At 58.6% G+C, this 13155-nt stretch overlaps 1 protein-coding gene across 1 annotated transcript; it reads left to right on the forward strand.

The window, feature by feature from the left end:
- The first annotated feature begins 2857 nt into the window (after positions 1-2857).
- ANKRD13D (ankyrin repeat domain 13D) lies at positions 2858-12242 on the forward strand. The gene is made up of 15 exons (XM_036765479.1): positions 2858-2995; positions 3485-3620; positions 4386-4510; positions 5277-5322; positions 5435-5578; positions 5722-5911; positions 6746-6812; positions 7564-7645; positions 8417-8478; positions 8667-8797; positions 9083-9240; positions 9910-10041; positions 10145-10308; positions 11099-11190; positions 11867-12242. Exons 1-15 carry the CDS (start codon positions 2906-2908, stop codon positions 12078-12080), a joined length of 1833 nt encoding a protein of 610 aa, XP_036621374.1. The 5' UTR covers positions 2858-2905; the 3' UTR covers positions 12081-12242.
- Positions 12243-13155: the final 913 nt, after the last annotated feature.

Here is a 13155-nt window from a genome sequence, read left to right on the forward strand (position 1 = left end):
CCCCAGGTTTTAGGTTCTGAAGCTCGGGTTGTGCGAGGTGGCTGAGTCCCTTTCAAGCCCACTCAGGAGGTATTTGCTATGTGATTGTGGAACCTAACTGCTGCCTTCATGCAGAAGGACTAGACCTATCCCCAGGCTCTGGCTGACCTAGAACTTGTTTACAGAAGATTCGAATTTCAGTTCCCTCTAAGGGAGAGCCTCTCACAAGGAGGACTGTCCAAAGTTGAAGGGGGAGAGGAGAAGTTTGGCCATGAATGGGAAGAAGTGTGCGCGCGCACACACTCGCACACAGACTTGCTGCATCTTGCAAACCCACACACACACTCCCATATCACAGGCCCCTTTGTACCTCCAGGGCCCTGCACCCAGTGTGAGTGCAGGGAGATTTTGTTGACAGCTGAGAGGGATTCCTGGGGAGCACAGCAGCAAGTGTTCAGGAGTCTCCACTCCCCTGGAGGGGCCTGTGGTGGGGGAAGGGGTACCTTTTGGTTAGGAGTAGGACTAGATGACCCTCCCCCCACTCTACTCTCCTGACCCTCCTGATCTAGCCTTGTTCAGCCCCTCCATCTAGGGGGTTGTGGGTGGGGAAAGTGAGCAGTGTGCCCTAATCAATCACTCAGTCATCAGCTCACAGACCGAGAGGTGACAGGGACTCCTTTGTTTATAGATGAGACAACTGAGTCTTGGAACCAGAGTTTGAATCCAAGTCTTCTCCCAATCCAGTGTTCTTTCCAAAGCCCCATTCTGTGAAGCCCTAATCAACACTTATTAAGCACCAATCACGTACCAGGAATCAGAAATATGGAGGAAAAAGGAAACATTCCTTCCCTGGAATGCTTACATTCCATCGGGGAAACCAGCACATCTATGTAAGATATATGTGAAATCAATTCAAAGTAATTTGTGGGGAGGCACTAAGGGCTCTGGAGGAGGGGGAAATCAGGACAAGCCTCATGGAAGAGGCGGCAGGAGCTGAGCCTTGAAGGATAACGGGATTCCAACAGGCTGTGGAGCTCGGGGGGAGTGCATTCCGGGCATGGGGGACAGCCAGTGTAAAGGCCATGTGCAGACGAGCCAGGGAGCTCAGAGAAGGCAGGTCTGACTGGATGGTGGAGTGTGGAAGAAGGAGGAATGAGGGCTGAGGCTGGAAAGGTGGGATGGAACCTGTTTGTGACAGGCTTTGAGTGGCCCACGGGGGAAAGCCAGGGCTGTCCCCCCCATGAGCACATGGAAGGACCAGCTTCCTCCAGGCTGCCCTTTGTGTCATCCCTAGCTAGGAGAGACTCCTGTCCTCAGACTGCTCAGGCCTCTGTCTACCCTCTGCTGTGCACCTAAGCATTCTTCCATTCTTCGTGGCATCTTCCTCGTTTGCATCGGGTCCGAAACTCCCCAGGGCAAGGACAGTGTCCTTTTCCATCTTTGCAGCCCAGGGCCTAGTTAGTATAGAGCAGGTGATGAATTGAACCACAGCAAGGCCCAAGGCCCTTCCGACTGTGACCCAAGGGCCATGTGCTAGGCTTGGCCAGGCAGCCTGACCCTGGTCCTTGGATCCTGGGGGCATATACCTGGAACTGGAGGTCACCAAGTCCAATCCCCTCATTCGGCAGATGAGAGCGGGGAGTGGCATGCCCAGGGTGACAGAGCTGTCAAAGTCGAGCAGGATTTCTCCTCAAGGAGGAGACCAGGCCCCTGTCTTGGGAGCCAGGACTGACGCTGGGCCCAGGTTCCGGTGCGGGCTGCTCGCAGGCGCTGATTTCGACAATCTCCTTCCTCTTGGGCTGAGCGGCAAAGGGCCTTCTTTGCAAAAACGGTCTTTCTGTGGCCTCCGTGCTCAGCTCTTATGCTCACCCTCCATCTCCCAAAAACCATGGCCCAGCCCGTGCAGATGATACTTCCGATGTCCGGGGCTTCCACCCCAGCCCGAGCTCCGACCCCGGCCCCACCCCCCCGGCCCCACCCCAGCAGTCCCGGGTCCTTGCTCAGTCGCTGTCCACCTCCTGGGTCCTTGCCCCAGCCGTGGCCCAGGCCCAGGCTGAGGACGCTTCTGGGACTCTAAGGCATCTCTGGGGGGAGGGAAGCGAGGGTCGCCTGGGCTCCAGCTCCAGGCTGGCCCTTCCCAGAGGCAGCTGAGTGAGCCTCGCTGGGCGCTAGGCGCTGGGCGGGGGCGGGCACAGCCACACGGCCTTAGTCCTTCCTTCTCCTCCCCCAGATCTGGGGGACCAGGAGAAGGCTAATGCCGCCGCCTGCTGGAGGCAGGAGGGGGCGCAGCGCAGCGAGGAACCCCTCAATCTTCCGGCTCCCCGAGAGCCCCGACCCAGTCCTGGCGCCGGCTGCCTCCAAGGACTCCCGGGGCGGGGCTCCTGGGTGGGACGGGAGCAGCCTCTGGTGGACGGACCCCCAAGCCAGGGGACTTGGGGAGCCCCGCTTCTCTCTCCCCCCACCCCGCACCCCACACTTCCCCCAGCGAAGGCCCGAAGGCTAGACTGACAGTCGGGGGAACCCGCGGCAGAGCTCGCCCCCCGGCGGCGGACAGGAGCAGGACGAGGGGGAGGGGGGCCCGGGGGCCCCCGCCCCTTCCCGCCTCCCTTCGGCCCCTCCCCCTCCTCCCTCCTTCCCTGCGCCCGCCCTGACAGCCACCGCCGCGTTGTCTCTGCGGGGCCGCTGCGGCTGCGGGGGCCGGGGCGGGGCCGAGGGGCCGCTGCGGCTGCGGGGGCCGGGGGCTGCGGAGCTGCCGCGGGGGCTCCGCTCCCCGGGCCCCCAGCCCGTCCGGGGTCGGGGTCAGGGTCAGGGCCGCCCAGCCGCGCCCCCGCCCCGTCTGGCTCCGCCCGCCCGCCCACCCGGCGGCCCCGCCGGGGATGCGGCGGAGGCGGCGGCGGAGGCGGAGGCCGTGGCTCTGAGGCCGAGCATGGCCGGCCCCGGCCCGACCTACCCGCTCCACCGGCTCGTCTGGGCCAACCGGCACCGGGAGCTGGAGGCCGCGCTGCACAGCCGCCAGGTGAGGGAGGCCCGCCGGGCCCTGACCGCCCCCTCCAGCCCAGGGTGCCCCCGGCCCCCCCACCCCTGATCTCGCCCACCCCGACTCCAGGAATTCGTGGTTCACCCCACCCCACCCCTCCTCCCAGCCCGCTGACAACGGGACCCAAAGGTCTGGCCGGAGACGCCAGTGCAAGGCTCTGGAGCCCATCTTCAAACTTTCCATCCCTGGGGCCGGCCACCTGCAGGCCCCTCTACCCTCGGTCACCATCAGCACCACAGAGCCCAGCTCGTCATCCCATTCCTCCCGATTCCAGGTCCGGCTTTGGTACCAGGCTACCCTGTACCCTCCCCCTCTCTGCAGCCAGCCAGGCTCCATGATTACTAGGTTAGGCTTTTGACTTCCTCTGCTGGGCTTGCTGGCCCCACTGTGCTATCCCCCCTGTCCCCCGGCTCTGCCAGCCTCTCGCTGGGCCTCCTCCTCCCCAAGGCACTGCCTCCCTCTCTGCAGCACGACATCGAGTTAGTAGATCCTCGGGGTCGGACCCCGCTGGAGCTGGCCGTGTCCCTGGGGAACTTGGAGTCAGTCCGAGTACTGCTCCGGCACAATGCCAACGTGGGCAAGGAGAACCGCCAGGGCTGGGCAGGTACCTGATGGGGAAGCCACTTAGGAAGGCGGGGGGCTAGGCTGCCATGTGCCCCAAGCGGCCTTCCCAGCCTGACCCAGCTGACCTCTCCAATTCTCACCATCCCCAGCCCCCCACCCCCAGTCAAGTGAGGCAGTGGGTTGGCCTTGGAGTCAGGAAGGTGTGGGTTTGAATTCTTAGATACTTGCTAGCTGTGTGAGGAGTGACTTGACCTCTCTGGGTCTCAGATTCCTCAGCTGTAAAATGAGGGTGTTGGGCATGACCTCTGAGGTCCCTTCCAGCTCTGAAACCATGATCTTGTGAATACCGGCCTGATAGTCAGTAGACCCAGCTTCTCACCCTGCTCTTCCACCCAGTTGCCTTCTGGCATTAGACAAACCACTTCCCCTCCCCTAGGCCTGCTTTGTCCTCTAAGATGAAGAAATTAAACCAGGTGCTTTGAGGGTACTTCCAGTTTGGCAATTCTGGCAATCACTGTCCCCGTCAGGGACTTTCTCCTTCCCATTGTCTGTCCCTTGAGACCTTCAAGGCACAGCTTGGATTCCAATGACTTTTTTTCCTTCCTCATAGCCCCCCTCTCCCCTCCCTGGCCCTTCCTGTCTCTCCACGGCCCTTGTCACATCCAGCCTAGGAGCCTTCACTCAGGACATCAGGAATGGATGGTTGGGTGGCTGGGAAGGCCACGGGCAGCATGGGCCAGATGAGGGTGGGGATGGTGCTTTGGGGGGAGGTGGCAGATGTCCAGGTGATGGGCCTGCCATGTAGTCCTTCAGGAGGCTGTCAGTACTGGGGATCCTGAGATAGTCCAGCTGGTGTTGCAATACCGGGATTACCAACGGGCCACCCAGAGGTTGGCAGGCATCCCTGAACTCCTCAATAAACTTTGCCAGGTACAGGGGTGCAAGCTGGATAGACGCAGGGGAGTTGGGCTGGAGGGGGAGTGTGTATGCCTGGGGTGCTATTGCAAGCATGGACAGTAACAAGATCCTTTTCTCATAGCAGCAATCCTGAGAGGGAGGCCAGGCAAGGCTCATTTCCCCATTTTACAGATGGGGAAACTGAGGTTCAGAGAAAAGTTAAATCCCCTAAAGCCACAGAGTTTATAGGTGTCTGGTCCTGATCGGACTCTTCCCTGAGAGCAGGTTTTGCTGGGAGAAGAGAGAGATCATTAATTGCACACACACATACATACATACATACATACATACCTGCACCCCCATTTCTATAGGCTCAAGAGTTTACAAAGCACTTTCCTTATAGCCCTGTGCACCCCATAGTGCAAAGATTGTTTTCCCATTTTATATCTGGGGACACTGAGGCCCATAGAAATTGCCCCTTGCCCAAAGCATATGAAGTAGGATGGGGACCTGGGTCGCTCCTGACTTCAAGCTTGTCCTGCTGTGCCCCACTGCTCCACAGGATGAGAAGGGGCTGGATACTTCCTGGATGGGGCAAGGTGGAGAACCATGGAGTGGAGGGGTGGGGCAGCTTGGTGGGAGGGGGTCGGGGTCTTCTGCTGCTTCCCAGTTTTCTGCTGGGGTCAGCTCTGGATTCTGGAGCAGGGGCTGGGAAGTCACCTCCTCTGAGCCGCCCTCATCTGCCTCCCAGCCTCAGGGAATCAAAGCCTAACAGGTGGGTGCCTTCTGTCTATCCCAGGCACCTGATTTCTATGTAGAGATGAAGTGGGAATTCACCAGCTGGGGTAAGTGGAGACTGGGGGAGGGGGGCACTGAGTTGGGAGCAGGAATCTCCCCAAAGCACATGTGCCACTTGCCAAGCTGGGCCCTCTCCAGCCCCTGACCCCATGCCCACAGTGCCCCTCGTATCAAAGATGTGCCCAAGTGATGTATACCGCGTGTGGAAGCGTGGCCAGAGCCTTCGTGTGGACACCAGCCTCCTGGGCTTCGAGCATATGACTTGGCAGCGGGGCCGGCGGAGCTATATCTTCAAGGGCCAGGGTGAGAGAAAAGGCGAGACTGAGGTAGACAATTCAGACCTGGTATCTGGTCCCAGGGTGGACTGGGCTCCCTTCCCCTACCCTCTCATCTTGGAGCCTAGGCTGGGATCACTGGCCCAGGTCACTGACTCAAGCCCCCTCCAGAGGCCGGCGCCCTGGTGATGGAAGTGGACCATGACCAGCAGGTGGTACGCACGGAGACCCTGGCGCTGGCCCTGCACGAGCCTGAGGCCCTGCTGGCGGCCATGCAGCCTAGTGAGGAACACGTGGCAAGCCGGCTCACCTCACCCATCGTGTCCACTCACCTGGATACCCGAAATGTTGCCTTTGAGAGGTCAGCCCAAAACTAGGAGAGAGGGGAGGAGGGAGGGACTCCCGGGCCATTGGGGAGTGCCCAGCTTAGCTGCCTGTGGGCAGTGGTGTCAGGAGGCCTGGTTTTGACATGAGCTGGGTTACCCTGTCTGAGGGACTTTACTTTTCTCTGCCTCAGCTCCCTCATCAGTAAAATGAGGATAAAAATCCCCCCAAAACCAAAAAACCTTGCCTTGCCTAACTTACAGGGTTGTGAATTTTTCTAACTAGAAAGTGCTATAAAAAGGTGACTTAAAAAAAAAGATTGGTGAGCTAAAAGGGATAACTGGAAAGTAGAGGGGTTGAGCAAGGGGGCCCCTCCATTCCCTTCCAGCTCTCAGTGTTCAACCCTCCACTTTACATGCCAGGGCCTCAGTTTCCCCATCTGATGGCCCTGAGGTTGCTTCCAGCTCTAGGTGTCCCATCTTGGGATGGCATAGAGCTGGCCAGGGCTGGCAGAGGGCAAGCAAAAGGGCAGCAGTGTTCCCTGGCCTGCTCCATGTCCCCTTCTGCCAGTAGAGTCCAGCTGCTGCCCTTGTAGCTATCTATGGCTGAGGCCCAGGAGAGAGGGGTGGGTGCTTAGGGATGGGCATGCTCCTGGCCTCCTACATTCTGGCCTAAATTCATTTCTCCATAGAATATCTTCTAGTATTATAAGCGATGAGCTCAAGGCTAGCCCAAACAAGCTGGGGTAGCCTGGAAACCTCACCTATAACATTGTTTCTATTGGAAAGTGGAAAGGAGAACGGAATGGAGGAAGAATGGGTTTGAGGGTCTGGGGAGAGAATCTCCACTGAAATACTTTGGTCTCTTACAGGAACAAATGTGGGATCTGGGGCTGGCGGTCAGAGAAGCTGGAAGTTGTCAGCGGCTATGAGGCCAAGGCAGGGAGTGGAGAGAGACATGGGGGGTGGGGACAGATCTGACCAGAGAGGAGCCCCAGAGGTGGGGGGATGAGGGCAGATTTGGCCAAAGAGGGGCCCCGGGGTGGGGGTGGGGTACAGATCTGGCCAGAGAGGGGCCCCAGGGGTGGGGGAATGGGGGCAGATCTGGCCAAGGAGAGTCCCTGGGGTGGGGGGGTTGGGGGCAGATCTGGCCAGAGAGGGGCCCCAGGGGTGGGGGGGGGATGGGAGAGATCTGGCCAGAGCCCTGCCCTTTCAACTCTGACCCACCCCACCACCCTAATCCCCAAGCTGACACCAGGCAGCTTCATGCCAGTGCTGTTGCTGATACCCAATGTGACCCTGGGGAGACTGTGGCCTTCCTGAAGTAAAATTCCTGGCCCCATCTTCCTGTCAGGGCTGGTGTGAGCACCCCTGAGATGATGGATAGGGGGCAAGTGGGCAAGTCACTTAATCTCCCACCCATATCTGTAAAATCAGAGTAGGACTAGATGAGGCCTTCTCCAACTCTAAATCTGTGACTCTAATGGGTGCTGAGCCCCAAGGCCCAGCCTTCCGTGGGAGTGACTGCCATGTCCTGCCTCCTATCTCCTTCATGTGGTCACCCCAGGAGTGGCTTTGACTTCCCATGGCCCAGAAATGGAGAGGAAGATGTGGGGGGGAGGGCTGCCCCGGCCCCCTCAGCCCTTGAGGATGTCAAAGTCTGTTTCTCCTCTTCCCTTCCCCCTCCCAGGTATACAGTGCCAACAATGTGGAGCTCGTGACCAGGACCCGGACGGAACATCTCTCTGATCAGGACAAGGCCAGGACCAAAGGTAAAGCCAGGTGTGCCCACCTGCCCGCTGCCTCCCTAGAGCAGGAAGAACCTTGGGCTGGGGCTCTCAGGCTCCTCTGCCACTGATACAGAGTGGGATGTTGGCTGAGGCCCTTCCTTGCTGGACGCCTCACTTGCCTGATCTGATGAATGGTGCTAATGATGAGTCACAGCGATCGTAATGGAGGGCCTACTGTGTACCAGGCACCCCTCTAAGCACTTTACAAATATCTCACTGATCCTCACAACCCCGGGAGATAAGGGCTGTGGTTATATCCATTTGACACATGAGGAAGTGGCGGCAAGCAGCATTTATGCAACTTGCCTACGGTCCCAAAGCTCCTCTGGATTTGAACTCGGGTCTTCCTGAGTCCAGGCACAGTGCTGTGCGCCCCCTCGTGGTCCTTCTGTCCGCCTCTTCTGCTGAGGGAATGAAACTGGCAGGAAATCACACAAACTTGTTTTCAAAAGTTCAACTGGATACTTGGTTTCATATGGGAATCCAGGTGGCATCATATGCCTGCCCACATCCCCATCGTGTCAGTCACTGGGTCACTCGGCATGCATTTATTGAGCAGCTGCTGTATATACCAGACACTGAGTCCTTGCCTTCAGTAAGTTTCGATTCTACTGGTTGGGAAAGCTCCATGGCATTTCCTGTTGCCCACCCACCAATCCCATGCTGGAGCAGAGGGCCCTGGCTGGAGGGAGGGAGAGGTTGGGCAGGGGGGAAGAGGTAAGGTTTCTCTCGTAGGCTTTTCTGTTCATTCAGGGGGGAAGACACCCTTCCAGTCCTTCCTGGGGATGGCCCAGCAGCATTCAGCCCACAATGGGGTGAGTGAGGGCTGGCCAAGCCCGTGGTGCCATGGTCTGTGGGTGGTCAGGGAAGCCGGGCTCAGTGCTGAGGAGTTCTGGTGGGCATGTAGGCATTTGGGCCCAGAGGGTTGGGTGGTGAGCATGAGGCTGGGGGAGGGGTTTTGCAAAGGCTGAGTGCCTTTCCTGGGGTGGGTGGGTTGGGGCAGGCCCCTGTGCTGCAGTCAGCCAGTCCCACCAACCCCACGGCCATCTCCCCGGAGGAGTACTTTGACCCCAACTTCAGCCTGGAGGCACGGAACATCGGCCGCCCCATTGAGATGTCCAGCAAAGTGCAACGGTAGGCTTGTCCTTCCATGGCCCTAGACTCTCTCCCCCTTCCCCTTTGTATGGACCCCAGTTCCACAAGTCTGTCCTGAGTACTGCTCTAGGCCCAGCCTGGTGCCGGACTCTGTGGAGGACAGAAGCCCTGAGACAAGAGAATAGGGCTGGGGGCCAAGCCTGGCTGGGTCAGTGGCCCTGGCCAATCTGGGAAGGACCCTGCAGCTCCCCTGAAATCTGGAACTGGCTGGGGTCTAGGGTGCAGGGTCTGGGCAGGTCTGATAGGCCAAGGCTGTTCTGGCAGGTTCAAAGCCACCCTCTGGCTGAGCGAGGATCACCCCCTGTCTCTGGGTGACCAGGTGACACCCATCATCGACCTCATGGCCATTAGCAATGCCCACTTTGCCAAACTTCGGGACTTCATCACCTTGCGCCTCCCACCAGGCTTCCCTGTCAAGATTGGTGAGGAGGGATGTAGAAAGGTGGGGTGGGAAGGGCTGCAGGGAATAGGATTTCTGTCTATGTGGGAGCTCTGACCACCCTAGTTACTGTCACTTACCTGTGTGAGATGGTCCATCAATCAATTATTAAGCACCTACTCTTTGCCTGGCATTTTACAAGGGCTTGGGGATGCAGAGACAAAGGGAAACTGTTCCTGCTTGCAAAGACTTTGGTCTATCTAGGGGAGACAACATGTACATAGATGGGCATATAAAAGCTACACACAAAATGGATGCAAGGTCACGGGCAGGGGCTCAGAAAAGGTTTCAGGAGCTGGCAAACATGGCAGCCCGCAAACATCCTAATGGAGGCACTGCATGTAAATGACAAATCCAAGATGGAGACAGAGTAGATAGGAGGTGATCTCAGAGGGAGAGGTTTAGTTGGAGGGGGTGGAGGAGACTGAGGAAAATATACCTGCAAAATGAGGTTTGTGTCCACACCTAGGCCTGGGGGGCAGGGGCCTAGGAGTGCTGCAGCAGGTGGTAATGGGGCTGGGGTGAGCTTCGTGGGGTGAGGGGAGTGGGGAGTGAACCATGGGCAGGGGTGTTAAGGTGGCTGGGGGCAGGCCTCAGGGGTGACGGGGCTGGGCTTCTGTTGGCTCAGGCCCTGGCCCTGCTGTTCCCTCAGAGATCCCCTTATTCCACGTGCTCAACGCCCGGATCACCTTCAGCAACCTATGTGGATGTGATGAACCACTGAGCTCTGTGTGGGTGCCATCTCCCAGCCCCAGGTCCACAGAATCCACCTGCCATGCTGCTGGTATAGCCTGGGAGGGAGAAGGGGAGGATACCTGGTGGGGAGGACCCCATCAGGTGGCCAAGAGAGTGGCGAGGATTGAGATTCAGGCTTCTCCCTTCCCCAGGGAGCCCCTTTCCCTGTGAGGTGGACCCGGCTGTGTTTGAGGTACCCGAGGGGTACAGTGTGCTGGGTGCTGGGCACAATGAGCCCCTGAGGGACGAAGATGATGATCTCCTGCAGTTTGCCATCCAGCAGAGCCTGCTAGAGGCTGGGACGGAGACAGAGCAGGTAAAAGACAGGGTGGGGCCTGGCACCCAAGTGGAGAAAGGCATGGTGGGGATCTCTGTAGACTGGAGGGGGCAGGAGGGGTGCTGTGGACAGCAGCTAAGGGATTCTTTCTGTTCCCAGGGCCTGGAGGCGGGTAAGCATGGGGGCCAGCCCAAAGTCTGTCCATCCCAGCACTCAGGGACCCAGGATGTGGGTGGGATGGAGGGTCTTGGATGTGCGGTCAGAGTGAGGCAGGAGGCAGATCCCTGATCAAGAACCATTCCCTTCCCTTTCCCCCTTTCCCTTCTCCATCCCCTTCCCTCTTCCCCTTTCCCCTTTCCTCTTTTCTTTTCCCTTCCCCTTCCCTTTTCCCTTCTCCTTCCCCTTCCCCCTTCCCCCTTTCCCCTTCCCATCCCTTTCCTTCCCCTCCCTTCCCTTCCCTTTCCCTTTCCTTTTCTCTTCCCTTTCCCTTTCTCTTCCCTTCCTTTCTCTTCCCTTCCCTTCCCCTCCCTTTCCTTCCACTTCCCTTTTCCTTTCTCTTCCCTTCCCTTTCCCTTTCCCTTCCCCTTCCCTTTGCCTTTCTCTTCCTTTCTCTTCCCTTTGCCTTTCTCTTCCCTTCCCTTCTCTTCCCTTCCCTTTCCCTTTCTCTTCCTTTCTCTTCCCTTTGCCTTTCTCTTCCCTTCTCTTCCCTTCCCTTTCCCTTTCTCTTCCTTTCTCTTCCCTTTGCCTTTCTCTTCCCTTCCCTTCTCTTCTCTTCTCTTCCCTTCCCTTCCTTTCCCTTCCCTTCCCTTCCCTTTCCCTTCCCTTTCAGGTGACTATCTGGGAAGCTCTGACCAACACCCGGCCAGGCCCAGACCTCCACTCTCCCCCACCTGCCTATGAAGAACAGTTGCAGCTGGAGCGGTGAGCCCCCACCTCCTTCCATTCCTGAGGGTTTTTTCTGCCCCCTCATTGCCCCTGCCAGCACCATAGGGGGCCTCTAACTCTCCTGGGTGGAATGTTGTGGGGCAGTGCCAGGGCGGGGGGAGCGCCCACACTGCCCCTTAGCCTCTCATGGTCATCTCTCTGTCTCTCAGATTGGGGAGCCTGGGGGAAGGAGGATGGTAGGGAAGGGGTGGGCTGAGGCTGTCTAGAGAGCTTTGGGGACCAGGGGTGGGACCAGACATTTGTGCCCTTGGGGTAAAGGTAGATTATCTCTCCCCCTTATGAGAGTTATTGTTCACTAGGGACTTGGGGCCATCTCTGCAACACAGGCGCTTGACTTAGCCCCCTATCAATCCCTTAGTGCTGGGGAATCTGAGGAGTTTGGGCATTAAAAGTGGAACACAGAATATTTATAAAGGGTCTTCTTTGGCGCCATCTGGGCAGCTGCCAATCTTTCTCTAGATCTACCTCCGCTTTCCCCCTTCCCAGCTCAGTGTCCCCTGGGTTGGCTCAGGAAGGCAGTAGGTGTAGAGACCCCAAGACCCTGCCTCTTCTCTGCTTCCGGGCCCTGGAACCCCCTGGCTGCAGGGAGGCAGGGAGGGATTCCTGTGTTACCCATCCCTGTTAGCATTGGCTCTTCTCTGCACCTTGGCAGGGCCCTCCAGGAGAGCCTGCTGCCACCTTCAGGACCTGGGGGCCTGGGGTCCCCTCGCCTGACCCCTTCTTCCCTGAGCCCCCCCAGCTTTGACGAGCAGCTGCGCCTGGCCCTGGAACTGTCCTCCCGGGAGCAGGAGGAGAGAGAGAGGAGGGGTCAGCAGGAAGAGGAGGAGCTTCAGCGAATTCTGCGGCTCTCCCTCACTGACCACTGAACTGCCCAATCAGGATGGAGGGACACTGCCCAGGCCAGGCCTCACTCTGGCTTTTATAATTTATTTATTTATAAACTGCTGACCAGCTGGGGGGAGGGGTCAGGGGTCAGGGGTTGCCCAATATGGAGATGGGAGATGGAAATAAATTAGAAACCAGCCTGTGGCTCAGCTCTGCTCAGTGGGACCCTGGTGAGGGTTGGGAGGCCTCCTGTTCTCCATGATCCCCTCCCTAATGTCCCTCCTGAGAATAGAGAGATATTCCAGTTATTTACTGCAGCTCCTGACCCGCCTCGCCAGCCCAAGATGTTTGCTGGATGTCATCAGACTTGCCAGCTTTCCTCCCTCTCCCCTTTGCCTTCCTCTTCTCTCCCCTATTCACAAGTGCCAACTGTGTGCGGGGCCAGGGTGGTGGTGCACAAGCTTTCAAGTGCCCCGGCCCCAGCCCTCCAGGAGCCCGGCATACAAACAGGCGCAGCTGAATTATTAAAAGCCATGGAAAGCCATGAACCTCCAGAGACCCTGGGGTCAGGCCCTAACTGTGAGCAGCTCCTAACTCTGCGTTCTAACTCAGTTCAGGAGAGGAGCACTGGGCTGGCCAGCCTAACTCCCACATCCCTGGGGCTTCCATCAAAGTGCAATGAGGGCTTCCTAGATGTATAGCTGGGAGGCACCTCAGAGGCCACCGAGGGTGAATGCCCTCAGTTTCCAGATGAGGAAACGGACCCAGAGAGCTTGCCACTTGCCCAGGGTCAGCGGGCACCTAGTCAGTGGCCAGGGTTGGAAGCCCAGGTTCTCGGCCTCCAAAACCCTCCCTTTCCATAGCCCCCAGCTGCCATCAGTGTCCGAGGTGGGGAAGCTGAGGCAGGGGCCCGCCTATCGTCACTGGGCGGTCGGCACTGGGCTCCGTCCCAACCTGCGCGTGCAGCAGCTCAGAGCTCCCTAAGGAGTCGAACCTGCCAGCCCCCGCCCAGCGCCCAGGCCCCAATCACCTGGCAAGGGGAGGGCGGAGGCTGGCTTCGAGTGGCCCCGCCTCAGGGGGCGGGGCCTTGCTCAGAAGGCGCCCGAGCAGGAGGGG

The sequence above is a fragment of the Trichosurus vulpecula genome, chromosome 6 (assembly GCF_011100635.1).
Source record: "Trichosurus vulpecula isolate mTriVul1 chromosome 6, mTriVul1.pri, whole genome shotgun sequence".
In the NCBI taxonomy this organism is placed as follows: domain Eukaryota; kingdom Metazoa; phylum Chordata; class Mammalia; order Diprotodontia; family Phalangeridae; genus Trichosurus; species Trichosurus vulpecula.

Excerpts from the sequence above, each read along its gene's own strand:
- ANKRD13D (XM_036765479.1), top strand. The coding sequence starts at position 2,906 with ATGGCCGGCCCCGGCCCGACCTACCCGCTCCACCGGCTCGTCTGGGCC. Across the intron at positions 4,511-5,276 it reads TCCTCAATAAACTTTGCCAG|GCACCTGATTTCTATGTAGA; the intron begins GTACAGGGGTGC and ends TGTCTATCCCAG. Across the intron at positions 6,813-7,563 it reads TCAGCGGCTATGAGGCCAAG|GTATACAGTGCCAACAATGT; the intron begins GCAGGGAGTGGA and ends TCCCCCTCCCAG.